Raw genomic sequence first — 14,561 nt, 5'->3', positions numbered from 1 at the left:
CTTGGACTATACCACCATCCATCAACGGTGCGAAGGAGAGTAAAATTCTGAATAATGTCGTCTAATAAGCCTGTTCGTCCCGATGAAACTGCTCATAAAAATGCATTAAATGAATTAGATGCTAAAATTAATGAAGTTAAGAAGCAATTTGTATGTTTGTTGGTTGTATCCGCTAGGTCCGTCACTCTTTGAAAATTCTCGCTGAATATCAATTTTTTTACGCGTTTCTATAAAGAATGATACTTTACAATCCATAAAAAAGTGATACGGAGTGGATGATTTGTTCGTTTATCGAATTTCACGAGCGTTAACTAACCTATTGTATTTTTAGTCTGAACACAAGGAAAAGCTTGGAACAATTCGCGGTGGTGGTTCCTTGCAAGAGAAGAATGCAGAGCTTCGTACTGAATTGGATAAAATTCGCAACGCCCAGTCATCCATTCGTACTTCTAAGCAAGCCCTTATTAACAAGGTGAAAGCTCAAGATGAGGCCTTAAAGAAGAAGGTTCGTTTTTCAAGTTGCTAAATAGGCTTTTTTTTGATTTTATATGCAAAAAAAGAATACTGATTCTTTTGACGGGTTTCATTTGCTAACTTATGTCAGATTAACGATCTTAATGCCTTGAGAAAAACTGTTCCATATAAGTCGGAGGCTGATCTCGATCGTCACGTTCGTCAACTTCAAGCCGCCGTTGACTCTGGAACTTTGAAGATTGTTGACGAAAAGAAGTACTTGAGGGAAATTACTCAGTGCAACCGTACCAGAAGAAGCTTTACTGAACTGAACACGCTTCAATCTGCCGTCGATACCATGAAGAGTGAACTTAATGAGCTTCGCAATCAACTTAATGATCCCGAATCCAAGAAACTCAGTGAAAATTTTGTTCAAATTCGCTCTCAATTGGATGAAGTTCGTCAAAAGCAAGACAGTTACTATAAGGATCAGCGCAAGATCTTCAGTGAACGTGATGCCCAAAAAGCTGTTTTGGACGAATTATACAATCAACGTAGAGGACTTCAAAGAGAATATGATACCCAATTGCGCGCTTTTCGTACTTATGAGCGTGAACAACGCGCTAAGCGCCAAGAACAAATCCGTTTAGAGCGTGAGGCTCGTGATAAGGAGAAGAAGCAAGCCGTAGCCCAACGAAAGTTGGAAGAGGCTAGCATTCCTGCCTTCACCGAGGAAATTCTTGCTTGTGAAAATTTGCTCAAGATGTTTCATGTTTCTATCGGTTCCTCCCAAGCCTCTGAAATTGATAGCGTAAAGCAATCTCCCGCCAACAATATGCGCCCCCGCAGTCTTGCCCCTCGTCATGTCGACCCTATTCCAGAAGGTACTGTTTTGAAGAAGGACAACTCTGATGATGATGCAATCTTCTCCGGCCTCAAGAAGTCCAAGCCCAAGAAATCCAATAAAAACAATCACAACAACCAAGCAGACTCTGATAGACTCAACCTTTCATTGGGTACTATTAAGGAGTTCGACTTCGTTGGTGTTGAAGCTCCTTTGACTAAGACTCAGGTTGAGCCTGCCATAGAGCAGCTTAAGGAACGTATTGGTGAATTAAAAGGAAAGCAAGATTCTGCTACTAAGGAACGTATTGAGAAGGCTAAGAAGGAGCTTGAAAAAATTGAAATTAGCTTCACTCGCAAAGCCGAGACTGAAGCTACTCCTGTAATTGAACAAGAAGCTGCTTAGTTGACTGATTCATACAGAGATATCTAAGAATACCTCCTATATTACTATCATTTTGATTTACCTATAAATTCTAGAAAAGCGAATAAATAATTTTGGCACAAATGCATTAGCTACATTTGCTCATATGAATAAAGCATTCTTTCTTCTCTATAATATCCGTACTAACTACTTTTCTTCCATATCTAATATTTTCTCCAATTAAACTCAAGCAGTTTTCTCAGTAGATACATTTTGGTCTCCTTCATATTTAGGTCCTTCGATCTGCAACTTTAAAGTCCTGGATAAAAACAGTTAGTTATCAGTTTACTTAATATACCAAAACAAACCTTTTCTCAGCATTCGATATCATGACGTTGCACATGCGAACGCTTCTCCACAATGGAATATAAACGTCTTTTTTAATAATGCTATTTTCTCTTTTTAGATCAACGTGAAGAAGGGTATTACCTAAAGGAAGAGTTTCAAAATGCTTCCTGAAAATACTGTCCTCTGGGAAATAATCAACTGTGACAGCTTCATGGTCTAAGAAAATCAACAAGTCCGATAGATCAGTAGATAAAACACAGTCTTTGTTGATACAATGACTTGCAAGTCTTGATCCGTCGCTTTGTACACGGAAAACACAGACATCAGTATCTTTGGCAACTTCCTTGGATAAACTTCCGAAATCTTGCCTTACAAAGATCTTTAGACCTCCATGCACAAACTTCACTCGGTTTCGATTACATTCTATAATATTTTTGAATAAACTGTTAGAGACGTATACCGCGCGAGATATTGTTCCTTCTAAATTTCGAACAAAAAATAAGTCCTTTTTCAAAAAGCTTTCATTCATCTTGAATGACTTATAGATTTTATCGAGCATCTCATCATTGTCTTTAATATAAACAAAAGGATCCAGCTCATGGTATCTGTTTCCTGCCTTCAAAGCTCGATTTTCTGCAGATAATAATCGTTTTTCAAATTTTGAAGATTTTTGTTTCTTCAAAATAGGCTGCTCAATTTCTGCTTTTTTACCTGCTTCATCCGAAACTTCTTGTTCTGGAATGTCTTTCTCCAACGACACTTCTGAGTCGTCACATTTTTCTAACACTGCTACGAAAAAGCCGCCGGTATTCTGATGATGAGGGTACACTCTCATGCATCTTTCAATTCCCATTTGTTCGAGCTCTTCCTCGGGTAATGGCCAAAGTGATTTGGCCATTTTTCCATTGAGGTCTTTAGGAAGCGATTCAAATGAAGGATATGTGTTCAAATCGCTATCACAGACAGTCCAACTTTTCACACCAGGGCTTCTTTTTAATTCCTGTACTTCATCTTTTACATCTACTAATCTAGTCGAACCTTTACTTGATTTCAAAGCAGCAGCAACCACAGCTTCATTTTCAATCGGGTTCATAGAACAAGTAGAATACACAAGACGACCACCATTAGCGAGTAAATCGATGCCACGTTTTAGAATCTTTATTTGCGTAGAATGTAGACCGAGAGCAGTCTTTAGTGTCCAGTTAGTCCATAGAGAAATGTTTTTGCGAAATGTACCATCGCCAGAGCATGGAACATCAGCCAAAATGCGATCAAATTTCAGATATGACTTCTCTTTTCCATTGGGACCATCCAGTTCGACATGGAAATGAGGTAAGAAAGAAGCATCATGATTGACGATTAAGATATTCGGAGAATTCAACCTCTTGATTTGATGAACAAGCATGTGAGCACGCTTGTTATCTGAATCGTTTGCTATCACCATACCAGAAGGAAGTAGAGTATCGAATGTTTCTTTGCCATCCGCAGGAGTATGAAGTGCCTCTAGAAGTTGAGCAGTTTTGGAGCCAGGGGCAGCACACATGTCGAGTACTTTATGATGGCTTTCGACATGAAGAAAAAGAGGAGGAATCATACTCACAGCTTCTTGTCTGCTGATATCACCGGCTTCGGTTTCTAAAACTAGGAATTGCTGAAGAAGCTTTAGGGGAGGGCTTTTTCGAATGATAGTCTTTGGAATATCCAGCATGAAAGCCATTTGGTTCGGATACCAAGGTAATAGAACAGGAGGTGAAACCTTTGTACCATCGACCTCGACGCTTTCAATTAGAGGATAGTAATGCTTTATGAAGTGATCCCGGACTTGAGTCCCATGCCTAAGGTAGCTGCGTTAATAACTTCTTATATTTATTATAAAGACATAGAGACATGTTTTAACATACTGGTTACAAGAGGTAATGCGAAATGTCGTTGGCAGCGGTTCAGCGAGTTTTTGCATTAATATCTCAATTTCATCATTTGAAACGAGCTTCTGAAGCTTGTAATACTTTTCAAATCCTTCATTTCTACAAGATTATACTGTCAGCTTCAATTGTTATAGCTCACAAACAATTTTACCTTCGTGGTAGTTGATCCCAATCTATAAACTCGTCTTTTTTCTGATTTCCTTTTAGCATTTTTGTCATAAACTAATCAATATAAATATGAATTACCTTTTTTCTACCAGAATATTGCCTACGTCCCATTTTCCCAATTTTTTCGTATGAATGCAGTCTTACAAAAAGGCAGCCAAATAGAACGTTGCGAAGAATACTTAGACACAGTTAAAAAGAAAACAGAAATCGTTTCAAAATTCCCTTGCTATTGTTGTTTATAATATATTCTTCTATAACTTCAACTTACTGACATTGTTGATTTCCTTCCTAATTATAACTGTCTTTGTGCCTCTACCTAGGCAGCTTTCTAGGAAAGCTCTCTTCTTGCTCTCGTTAGCCTAAATAAGTACTAAGTTGGTTCAAAAAATAATTCATGTTTTATATTATTCTATTGTATATTCATTAGCCTTCTTTTTCAATTGATGAGTTTATTAAGCGATTGATTTTTGAGCAAAGGGACCAACCGCCTGAATTCGCTGCTTCATATAAGGGTATTTATTTATTTTTTTTATTTTTTTTAGAGGAGAGACTTTGTCCTTCGTTGAATTGGCTTCAAAATACTGTATTTTGCTTATAGCCAGTTAATTGCAACTTATTTGCAATATGATGTTTAGCTCCAAAAATCACATAGAGCAGGATGCTTCTACGTTTGCTAAAAAACATGATCTTCGAAAATTTATCCTCAATCATTCCTTCGTTTCGTCAAAGCTTTTTGGATTTACCTTTATTTTACTTTATTTCGTTTTGTTGAACCTAAAAATCCAAAAAGCTACTATACAGGTACCTTTTCATTTGGTGTTTGGCATATTTTTGTTTATTAGTTTTGTAACTCAATATCTGGGTGTCTATTCTTATTCGTATCAACCGTTTAAAATCCAAAATGTGTTCATTTCAGCGATTTCTATGAACTTACTAACTATTGGTGCCTCCAATTTTGGGTGTCTTGAATCTCTTTGTTTATGCGTTTTATCCTATAAGTTATTTAATCACCGATCCGAATTATCTAATCCTTTTAGGGCCCTTACTTCTTTGAAAAACTACCTTTTAATTCCGTTAGTGTGCATCTTATTCAGCCTATCTTCTAGTTTATCTGCTAAGCCAGATTCTTCTGTTAGCACAACATTAGCTAGCATCTTATATGTAACCTTTGCTGTTTGTATGCGTGCCTTTTACCTAGAATCTTCGAAAAAGCAAGAGAAAGCGGGTCTTAAATTAATTCTCTTTTCTTTGTTATTATGCTGCTTCAGCCAATTTGGTTTGCTTCCATTGCAATCTCTTGACATATCTATGACTCCTTTTGCACTCTCGTCTTTGATTTCTATATTTTGCATGAACTATAATGATCTGGATAGTATGAATTACAACTTAGACTTCAGAGACGTTCGTGTCCTGTTAGCATTTGGTTCTGTTGCCGCGTACCATTTTGTATCAAATGGGCTTTTGAAGGGAATCATAATAATGTATCAGCTTTATTTTTCTTACTTTCATATCGGCTCAGAGTTCACAAACACTTTAAAGCTTCCAGACAACAGTCGCGTTGTTTATGTATATAATACCTTTGTGGTTAACGGAATACTTGCTGATAAGGAATCCAGAAGTATCTTTTTCTTTTTTCTCTTGAATCTTTTTTACATGGTGGTACAAGTTTTTTATGGCTTTTACACGAATTCTTTAGGGTTGATTTCTGATGCCATACATATGGCATTTGACTGCATTGCCGTTTTCGTGGGCTTAGTCGCAACTGTTTTGGCAAAACTTCCTTCGAATTATGCATATCCTTTTGGGTTTGCAAAAGTTGAGGCTCTCTCTGGTTTTACGAATGGGATTTTTCTGATCTTGATATCGTTCTCCATTGTATGTGAGGCGTTTTATCGGTTGTTCCATCCCCCTAAAATGAATACTGATCAACTTTTACTTGTAAGTTTCCTTGGTTTGATCGTGAATCTAGTAGGTATAGTCGCCTTCAATCACGGACATGCCCATAATCATGGGGCGTGCTCACATTTCAGTAAAGATTTAGCACTTCCCAACAACACTAATGATGTTAATATATACGAGGAATTCAATAATCATCATCGCGACTTGCGAACACACTCTATTATCGATGACTATCAGGACGAACGCAAGCACGAGCATTCTCCAATACTTCATGATGACTTAGTTCACTTCGATTCACAAAAAGAGCAAAAATATTTGTCTCATGCCGATCATCATTCACATAGCCACCATCATCATCATCATCATCATTCTGAAAACGACAATATGCAAGGAATTTTTCTTCATATATTAGCAGACACCATGGGTTCTGTGGCCGTGATTGTTTCTACATTCCTTATCAAATGGTTTTCTTGGACAGGTTTCGACCCTTTGGCCTCTATAGTAACTGCCGTTTTGATATTTTTTTCAGTCATACCTCTTATAAAAAATTCAGCGAAAAACCTATTAACAGTAACGGATGCAGAGTCAGAATATGCCCTGAAACAATGTCTTTCAGATATCAGTGTTATGAGATCTATTATTAGCCTGTCTAATCCAAAGTTTTGGAATAATGAAAAAGGAGAGCTGCATGGGACCTTACATCTTCAAGTCAGTATAGAAGGTGATTTGAATGTTACGAGGGACGAGATATATAGAAAACTAAAATCGGCTCTGCCAAACCTAAGAGATATATGTATACAAGTTGAACGCCCTAACACTTGTTGGTGCGGTAAATAAATATTTAATCTATATAAAATAATCACATAAACCTTTCCTATAACTATAGACCTTAAAGAAGTTTACCATGTCATTGTAAGGTTTTTAGAGATAGACTTTCGAGGAACAGGCCTAAATCAGCTTTTTTACATTCAATGACACTAGCCTCAAAACAATCCATTTGTAGCGTCGCAGAAGTCATGCTGGCTACTTCCTGGAAAGCCACACCAAAACGATTATGGCCATGTCCATCATCTTCGTCGTCATTGCTAGTAAAGGCGGAGGTAGCAGTACCTACAATTAAATAGCTGTTTTTTTCTTCGATCATTACGGCTAAGACAAGAGGCAGATGCTTTAGTTTCCCCAATTCTTTTTCTTGTTCCTATAATTTTAGTTAGTCTCTACAAAGAATAGTGATATGGACCTGAAAATCTTACCCTGATAGCCTCAGCGACCCAAAGGCTTAATTTCGTCAAAGCAAGTGGATGCTGGAAAATCCTTATATCAGGACCTTCAGTAATCAATCCAATACGAAAAGAGCGTAGAGCTTTTATGGATCTCTTTTCTAACAAAGCAATACCAGTGCGAACTATAGAACGCTGCATGTTCATAGCTAATTTCAAAGCTTTCTCTAATGCATCCACATTATCAAGGGCATCATAAGCGTCGTAAAAGTTTTTTAGCCATCCTTGTTTTTGTTCTTCTTCAAATTTTTCCAGATACTGTTCATCGGTCATATCGGGCTCCTTTGTTACATTTTTTGCCTGCAAAAATGTACCGGTTCCTCCAACTTCAAGCAAAGCACTAATTGCGTAAGCAACATCACTTGCACTTAGTGTACATTTGAAGCCATATGTACGAGTAAAACTGTGAAATATTACATCGTCGAGTCCATAAAGAGGGGCAAATCTTTGAAGACTGCTTTTTAGAGTTTTCTTTAGATTCATATCCATATGAATATAAGTTTGCTTACATTCTACTAAGCTTAATCCCATTTTAGCCAGGAGCTTATGCAGGCGTTTCCGTCCTTCTTCGCTCCAAATGTGCAACCGGGAGCCTACGTACGCCGAGTGTAACATAGCATTGTATAAACTCCAATGTCTAATTAACATAAATCTAAATTCATCTTCAAGCCGTATGGATTGATCATAAGGAGTTTTACCGTGAGGTCGACCTATATTCGTTCTATCCAATGGCAAAGGATTCAGTCGGTTCACCTCGTCCTTCAAAAGGTTATAAGATCTATCAAAGTATTTCTTTGAAGAGCGACAATGGACTTCCAAACATGTGAGACCGATAATAGCCAGCCAAAGCATGTCATTATCCTCTCGACCAAGCATGGACGCAAGCGAATACAGTATATTTGTAATTGATTCTCCATACCAGGATCCAGTATCATAGTATTCAGCTAGCACATAATGATACTCCTTTTTTTTTCTTATGATATTTTTCCTATGTACTCTGCGCTGCTCTGTTTCTGTCGAGTACCTTCTTCTGCTACGTTTAGGAAGTTCAGAAGGGTCTAATAATCCATCCTCATTATTTTCTTCACCATCGCCGTCGGATGCCTTATCAGATTCTGAAGAAGCGTTTTCCTCGTCTGATAAAGGTAAAGATTCGAGCGCAAACCATGCATCGTGTATTTTGCCCATATCATCCTCAATATCACCGTCATCAAATATGTAGATTCTATTATCCCTGTATAAATTATCCAAATTGTAAGGTCGATGGGAATCAATCACATATACAGATATATCCTCATCAGATTTTAGGTAAAAACTTAAATCAACCATATTTCCACAATTGAGCAGAATCAGAAACTTCAAGTCTTCGTTTTTTTCTAATATAGTTTGATTCGCATTTTCCAGATCACGATATCCTGAAACAGGTCTAATTTTATGAGAAATAAAGTCGGCCTTCAACAATCGAGACAGTAATTTACAAGCGCATAATGCATCAGGATCTAAAGCAACGAAAATGTGTACTACACATCCACCAGAAATACTTGCCTCTTTAATTTTAGAGTAAGCAAGGGCATATTCGGACCTCCGGACGAACATAGATACCCTGGCAGTAGTGGTGGTCAACAATAAAGTATGAATTCGTATGAAATTTTAGAAACTAACACAAGCAATCTTCTTCAATAAATCTTTCAATAGTCAATATGTTTGTCTTTTTGTTAATTAACAATATGTTTTTTTGACATGATTGCATTTATTTTTCTTGGTGGCTTTCTAGGTACTTGCAACTATGGAGACTGGCATATGAAATGACGGTCATCAGAATCAGTTTCGCATGTAAAAGTTAAGTTTTTAAATGAATAAAACGTATATTGCGCTATAAGCCTTTAGCACTTTTTCCTAGCAATAGATGTATCGTGGCTCACTTGTCGTTCTTGCTCACTGATTTTTCCAAGACAAGTAGTAGAGATTAACTGATTGAACTATAAAGGAATTTCTACTGATAGTGAAAACAAGGCTACTAGTACTTTCAAGGTCAACTACGCAATAGACTTAGCTAAAGTGAGCAGCGTCCTTAGTGTTTCTGAAGGAACTTTTAGTAGACTACATTTTTCTTTTTTATCAACCATTTCTATATAATTCGTTTCAATTCTTTTGTCTTGAGCAGATAACTGCAATTTTACCTCTTTGTTTCTGTGTTTACATTATTTTAGAATAATAGGATATCATACTGATACTTTTCGCTTATACGCTATTATGATAAACTCTCTAGTATAATAACATGAATCAATAACCTATGAGTAACTCCTATGGTGGCAGAAGTATTTTTCCATCTAATAAACTCAATTGACTGGCTATTGTTTCTTTCAATGTAACTTTTAACATCCAGGTATTTTAAATTGGGGATTATAATATGAAAGGGAAAAACGAATGGCAAGAAAGACCCGCGAAAAGACGGAAATCCATAAAGGAGGAAACTGAGTCTAAGCTCGAACAGTCCTTTTTGCAGTCTAGTTTTGAAGATGCTTATCCTGCAATTATAGAAAAGCTTTCGTTAAATATGGATGGATGGCTTGGTTCCAAAGAGCTCATGGAGCAATTGAAAGTTCAACCTTTAGCTACGGTAATGTCTTTGGAACCGGAAAAGCTTCTAAAAATATATAAGTTTACCACAAAGAAATTGAAATCTAATAACAAAATGGAACCAATCTATTGTCTAGATGCCAATCCTCTGTCATCGTTAGTGTCCTCACGCCTGGGTTTGTGGAGTCGTTTATGGGAAGAATATGGGAAGGTTAAGTTTTTGATTTACTTTCAATGTTTCCTCACCTTGAAGAATGGAAAGCTTGAATTTAATATTGGGATCTTCATCTTGGATTCCATAAAAGCGCCGGAAGAAGCTATAATGGCTTCTGGTACTTCTTCTATTTATACTTCTTTAATAGATCAAATATTTCCTTCTCCTTTTATTGAATCAAGGAAAGATACACAGATAAACACAAATCTTTTTTACGATAATGCTAGACAGCTGGCCAAGAGTTTACCTACCGTAGATGTTCGTCGAGACAAACGTTTATTATCGGACCTGCTTCCTTTTCAGAGGCGCTCCTTAGAATGGATGATTCACAGAGAAAAGGATTCCTCGAAAGACTCATGCTCACTTCCTCCTTTATGGAATGAATATCAGCTTCCTCATAATGACCGGAAAGTTTTTGTCAATAGAACATATGGTTATATAACATTATCAAAGGAAAATGTCTTTCAACTTGCTCCTGCGGCACTAAAAGGTGGTGTTCTTGCAGATGAAATGGGTATGGGAAAAACATTAGAAGTTTTGTCCCTTGTTCTTTTTCATCAACCTCCTATCGACAAGCTTCTTAGTACACAGTTCGATTCAGTCCTGCAAAAGAACGTGATATTTTCAAAAGCAACACTCATTATAACGCCGTCAACGATTCTTGATCAGTGGATTTCTGAAGTTGAATTGCATGTGCCTTCTTTAAAGATATCTCATTACAAAGGTATACGAAAGTCTTCTGGATCATTTTCTTTAGACCAGTTTTTAGACGCTGATATCGTCATAACGTCTTATTCTGATTTGCGTTTCGAGCTATTATATGCTGAATCCTTCTCCAGAAACCTTCGCCATGAGAAAAGACATGTTCCCCCTAAGTCTCCTCTTATTGACATTTGCTGGTGGAGGATATGCGTGGACGAAGCACAAATGGTAGAAACCTCGCAAAGTAACGTTGCTCAGATGATTTATAGAATCCCAAGGGTGAACTGTTGGGCAGTAAGCGGTACACCCGTTCGAGGTAATGTTGATGACCTCTTTGGTCTACTTTTTCTTTTTCGATATTCTCCTATCTATCAGCATCGGAAGCAAACATGGATACAAATTATGGAATTGAATCGGGTTCATGAATTTTGTGACATATTCTCTCCATTGGTTTGTAGAAACTGCAAACAAGATATTGCTCACGAACTGCGGCTACCTCCACAGCACCGCAGATATATGCCAACAAGACTTACCGTTGTTGAAGAAACTAATTACCAAGATCTTCTTACCGAAGCAGCAAAATCACTAAAATATCTGGATGATCAACTCCTTGACCTTTCCCAATTAGACACTATGAAACGTTGGCTTATTCGTTTAAGACAAGCTTGCTGCCATCCTCAAGTTGGTTCTGGTAATAAATCAGCTTTCGGTGGTGGTCCTATGAAAAGTATTAATGATGTCTTAATGTTTATGTTGGAACAGACAAATTCATCACTTTCTTCTACCAAAAGGCAATTTTTTTCCGATGTCGTAACCACAGGCTGGGTCTTTGACCATCTACAAGATTACGGTAAGGCATTAGCTATATGGAACGAAATCCTTCCAACTGTAGAAACGGTTGTTGTAGATTTAGAGGGCGCAATTAGTCGCACAGAAATTGATCCTGATGAAAGCAAAAGTCATCTAAATTTGTCATACGCAGGTCTGAACTACCCTGGTAATATACGAGCTTGGCAGGTTTTACTTCACAAGGTTTACTTTTTTATTGCAAGCACCAACTTTGCTTTAAAAAACGAAGAGTTGGAGAAAAAGTATTATAGTCTTGCTCAAGATTTAAGAAGAAAGATGATGAGTGATATAATAAAAAAAACAAGTAAACATATTGATGAATTTGGCAAGCAGTTTAGCCGAAAAAACTTTGTGGTTTTACCAAAGCTACCAAAAGCAAGCTCTAAAGGAACTATTTTGAGTTATTTAGTAGTTGAGGATTATGAGCAATTACGTGAACAGCTGAATTTACAAGCAGAGTCTTTAGTGAAGTTTCGGGATCGTCTGATTTATTTGATGAAGCTTCCTTTATTAGATCAAGAGTCAGATCCAACAGGTGACGAATATGAAGAGTCTTTGAATGCGCAATCAGAGATTTCATATTGTATTGATGTATATCGGCAAATGATTTCTGATAGAGTTGCTGCTATCGACGGAACAATTAATACTTTTGTATCTCATGAAACTGAGTTGGAAAAATACAAGCTTTTAGAAAATATAGAAAATGCTCAAGAAATAGGAGAAAAAGAAACTGAAGAACGCAACAAAAAGTATATGCTCTTTTTTGAAGAAAGGGAAGAGGCTCGCCCAAAGACTAATGAATATGGCACTTTTGAAAACATTTTGGCAAGACTGGCGGATGCATTAGGCAGATCAAACACATCTTCTGAGTATACTATCGCGCAACGATTGTTTGAACAACTAAATGAAGTTACGAAAGATCAATCTAAAACATGCCGAAAACTCGAGAAAGAGCTAAGTTTGATACAACTCACTTATAATATGCGAATTGATTATTATAAGCATTTGCAGGAAATTTCAGATTCTTTGATACCTCCAACAGCCCCTAAAGTAAGTCAATCGCAAGCTTCCTATATCAAAATGGAGCAGAAAGATTTATTTGAGTCAGCTTTGAGACATGCTGAAGAAAAATATAACAAAAAATTGGAAGAGGAAGAGCAAAGTTCAAAATCAAAACCTGCATCCGAGAGTCTTGATGAGATGATTTCGCGAATTGATATTCCTGCTCACTTACTCTTGTTGAAAGAATTGAGTACAGAAAAACAAAACAATTTGAGGAAAATCGGGCATTTTGAATCCAGACTTCGATATCTATCTAATTTATATGAACATGCTGTTTTTAAGGCTGGTTCCAAACAGCAATGCATTATTTGTCGAGACATTATAAAAAAAGGTTTCATTACAACATGCGGTATGTATTTGATTTTTGAGTGTATTGTAAATTGTGATTCAATACTAATTTTTTCCTATAGGACATTTTTATTGTAAAGATTGTTTAGTTGCTTGGCTGAAACACCACCCATCGTGCCCCATGTGCAAATCCAAATTGACCAAAAATAGTGCTTATTACATTGGTGAAGGTTTCGACATACGTCTGCGACAGGAGTTCGTCTTGGGATTCCCGAATAAGGAAAAGGATTTGGAAGTTATGGATGAAGAGACTTTAAAACAGATTGTATCCATCCCATTGAAGGTTTCTTTTGGATCAAAAATTGATGCTATAGTCAGACATTTAACTGTAAGTTCAAGTTTATCAGAAAGCACAACTAACTATCTCTAGTATTTGAAGCGAATTGAGCTATATCCGAAAGTAGTAGTATTTTCTCAGTGGTTGGACGTACTGGAAGTATTACATAAGTCATTTGAGGCAAACGGTGTTTCATATTTAAGATTTGATGGCAAAACAAAAATTAGTTGCTTGAAAAACTTTAAGGCTGATCGCGATATAGAAGTATTGACGCTTCATTCTAGGTCACAATCGTAAGTAATGATTACTCTAAGACTCAATACTAACTAAATTAACTAGAGCTGGTTTAACGCTTACTAATGCTACTCATGTAATTATGTGTAAGTTTCGCGAGTCAAGGAAAAATTATCAGAAACTTTTAAAGAAAACGGTTTGGGAATATATAACTAACGGAGTAGGTGAACCACTTTTAAATAGCGGAATCGAATTGCAAGCTATATCAAGAGTACATAGAATAGGACAGACCCGACCTACCTATGTATATTACTATATAGTCGAAGATACTGTGGAAGATCACATAATGAGTATGTCCATACAAAAGCATAAACAACTTGGGAGATTAGGTCTAGACGTTCCTTTAATTGGTAGTATACAAAGAAGTACGGATTCTTCTTTTGGTGGAGAAGTCGTTGATGAATCGGAAATCCGCGAATGTTTGAAAACTGCTCTAAAAAGATTAGATTTGGAAGGTGAAGAAGGGCTATGATTTTTTGTTAATTTTGGTGTACATTAATTTTTATTTATTTATTTCTAAGCTATATCAATGTAGGTATTTTGAATGTCATACAAGTGCTTTGTATAGTTCTGTTTTTGAGAGCAGCGGTTGCAATTGATCACTTTTTTTATAAAGATACTATCGACAATCTGATGCTTTGTTGCCTTTTGCCTGAGTATATGTGAAAAAGGATCAGACAAGAAGAGAAGTAAAGAAATTCATATGTCAAAATTATGTTTAACGTAGATTTGTCTTCAAATTCCTTTTTCTTCCTGTACAGGCATTTTGTATCAATTTCATTTATTTATTAATAAGACCAGAAGTAACATTGCTGGGGTACAAATATCGCCAATGTTACTAATGTAGGTAACAAATACAATAAAACCTGTTAGTATTATATAGTGAAGTAATATTTGTTTCACTTTTATAGCAGGATGAAAACCACAATGTAGACTATATAAAAAGCGAGAAAGA

The 14,561-nt window shown here is 36.6% G+C and overlaps 5 protein-coding genes across 6 annotated transcripts; 3 read left to right on the top strand and 2 right to left on the bottom strand.

Annotated features, from left to right (window-relative positions):
- Window positions 1–11: 11 nt before the first annotated feature.
- SPOG_01081 (mRNP complex) lies at window positions 12–3,187 on the top strand. Its single transcript, XM_013169353.1, has 3 exons — window positions 12–150; window positions 332–505; window positions 605–3,187. Exons 1-3 carry the CDS (start codon window positions 55–57, stop codon window positions 1,700–1,702), a joined length of 1,368 nt encoding a protein of 455 aa, XP_013024807.1. The 5' UTR covers window positions 12–54; the 3' UTR covers window positions 1,703–3,187.
- SPOG_01080 (tRNA (cytosine-5-)-methyltransferase) lies at window positions 1,703–4,386 on the bottom strand. Its single transcript, XM_013169352.1, has 5 exons — window positions 4,180–4,386; window positions 4,085–4,125; window positions 3,910–4,032; window positions 2,029–3,843; window positions 1,703–1,979 (listed from the first exon to the last, which is right to left on the bottom strand). The coding sequence occupies exons 1-5, from the start codon at window positions 4,210–4,212 to the stop codon at window positions 1,907–1,909; spliced, it is 2,085 nt and encodes a 694-aa protein (XP_013024806.1). The 5' UTR covers window positions 4,213–4,386; the 3' UTR covers window positions 1,703–1,906.
- SPOG_01079 (cation diffusion family zinc membrane transporter Cis4) lies at window positions 4,380–6,875 on the top strand. The gene has a single exon (XM_013169351.1). The coding sequence runs from the start codon at window positions 4,726–4,728 to the stop codon at window positions 6,835–6,837; it is 2,112 nt and encodes a 703-aa protein (XP_013024805.1). The 5' UTR covers window positions 4,380–4,725; the 3' UTR covers window positions 6,838–6,875.
- On the bottom strand, window positions 6,791–9,180 carry SPOG_01078 (DNA replication pre-initiation complex subunit Cdc45). Its single transcript, XM_013169350.1, has 2 exons — window positions 7,254–9,180; window positions 6,791–7,198 (listed from the first exon to the last, which is right to left on the bottom strand). Exons 1-2 carry the CDS (start codon window positions 8,874–8,876, stop codon window positions 6,908–6,910), a joined length of 1,914 nt encoding a protein of 637 aa, XP_013024804.1. The 5' UTR covers window positions 8,877–9,180; the 3' UTR covers window positions 6,791–6,907.
- Window positions 9,181–9,584: 404 nt separating this feature from the next.
- SPOG_01077 lies at window positions 9,585–14,234 on the top strand (the record flags this gene model as incomplete). Of its 2 annotated transcripts, XM_013169349.1 has the most annotated exons (5): window positions 9,585–13,036; window positions 13,098–13,363; window positions 13,406–13,605; window positions 13,652–13,692; window positions 13,771–14,234. In XM_013169349.1, the coding sequence occupies 5 exons, from the start codon at window positions 9,691–9,693 to the stop codon at window positions 14,076–14,078; spliced, it is 4,161 nt and encodes a 1,386-aa protein (XP_013024803.1). The 2 variants fall into 2 exon arrangements, with proteins under 2 accessions (XP_013024803.1, XP_013024802.1); XM_013169348.1 differs by having other exon boundaries at window positions 9,691–13,036; window positions 13,652–14,078.
- Window positions 14,235–14,561: the final 327 nt, after the last annotated feature.

This window comes from Schizosaccharomyces cryophilus (assembly GCF_000004155.1).
Source record: "Schizosaccharomyces cryophilus OY26 unplaced genomic scaffold supercont4.6, whole genome shotgun sequence".
Classification (NCBI taxonomy): Eukaryota; Fungi; Ascomycota; class Schizosaccharomycetes; order Schizosaccharomycetales; family Schizosaccharomycetaceae; genus Schizosaccharomyces; species Schizosaccharomyces cryophilus.
The sequence above is the reverse complement of the archived record's forward strand: the minus strand, read 5'-3'. Positions and strand labels throughout refer to the sequence as shown.

Excerpts from the sequence above, each read along its gene's own strand:
- SPOG_01081 (XM_013169353.1), top strand. The coding sequence starts at position 55 with ATGTCGTCTAATAAGCCTGTTCGTCCCGATGAAACTGCTCATAAAAAT. Across the intron at positions 151-331 it reads ATGAAGTTAAGAAGCAATTT|TCTGAACACAAGGAAAAGCT; the intron begins GTATGTTTGTTG and ends TTGTATTTTTAG. Across the intron at positions 506-604 it reads ATGAGGCCTTAAAGAAGAAG|ATTAACGATCTTAATGCCTT; the intron begins GTTCGTTTTTCA and ends AACTTATGTCAG.
- SPOG_01080 (XM_013169352.1), bottom strand. The coding sequence starts at position 4,212 with ATGGGACGTAGGCAATATTCTGGTAGAAAAAAG. Across the intron at positions 4,126-4,179 it reads AATATTCTGGTAGAAAAAAG|AAAAAAGACGAGTTTATAGA; the intron begins GTAATTCATATT and ends AAAGGAAATCAG. Across the intron at positions 4,033-4,084 it reads TGGGATCAACTACCACGAAG|AAATGAAGGATTTGAAAAGT; the intron begins GTAAAATTGTTT and ends ATAATCTTGTAG.
- SPOG_01079 (XM_013169351.1), top strand. The coding sequence starts at position 4,726 with ATGATGTTTAGCTCCAAAAATCACATAGAGCAGGATGCTTCTACGTTT.
- SPOG_01078 (XM_013169350.1), bottom strand. The coding sequence starts at position 8,876 with ATGTTCGTCCGGAGGTCCGAATATGCCCTTGCTTACTCTAAAATTAAA. Across the intron at positions 7,199-7,253 it reads GGGTCGCTGAGGCTATCAGG|GAACAAGAAAAAGAATTGGG; the intron begins GTAAGATTTTCA and ends CTAAAATTATAG.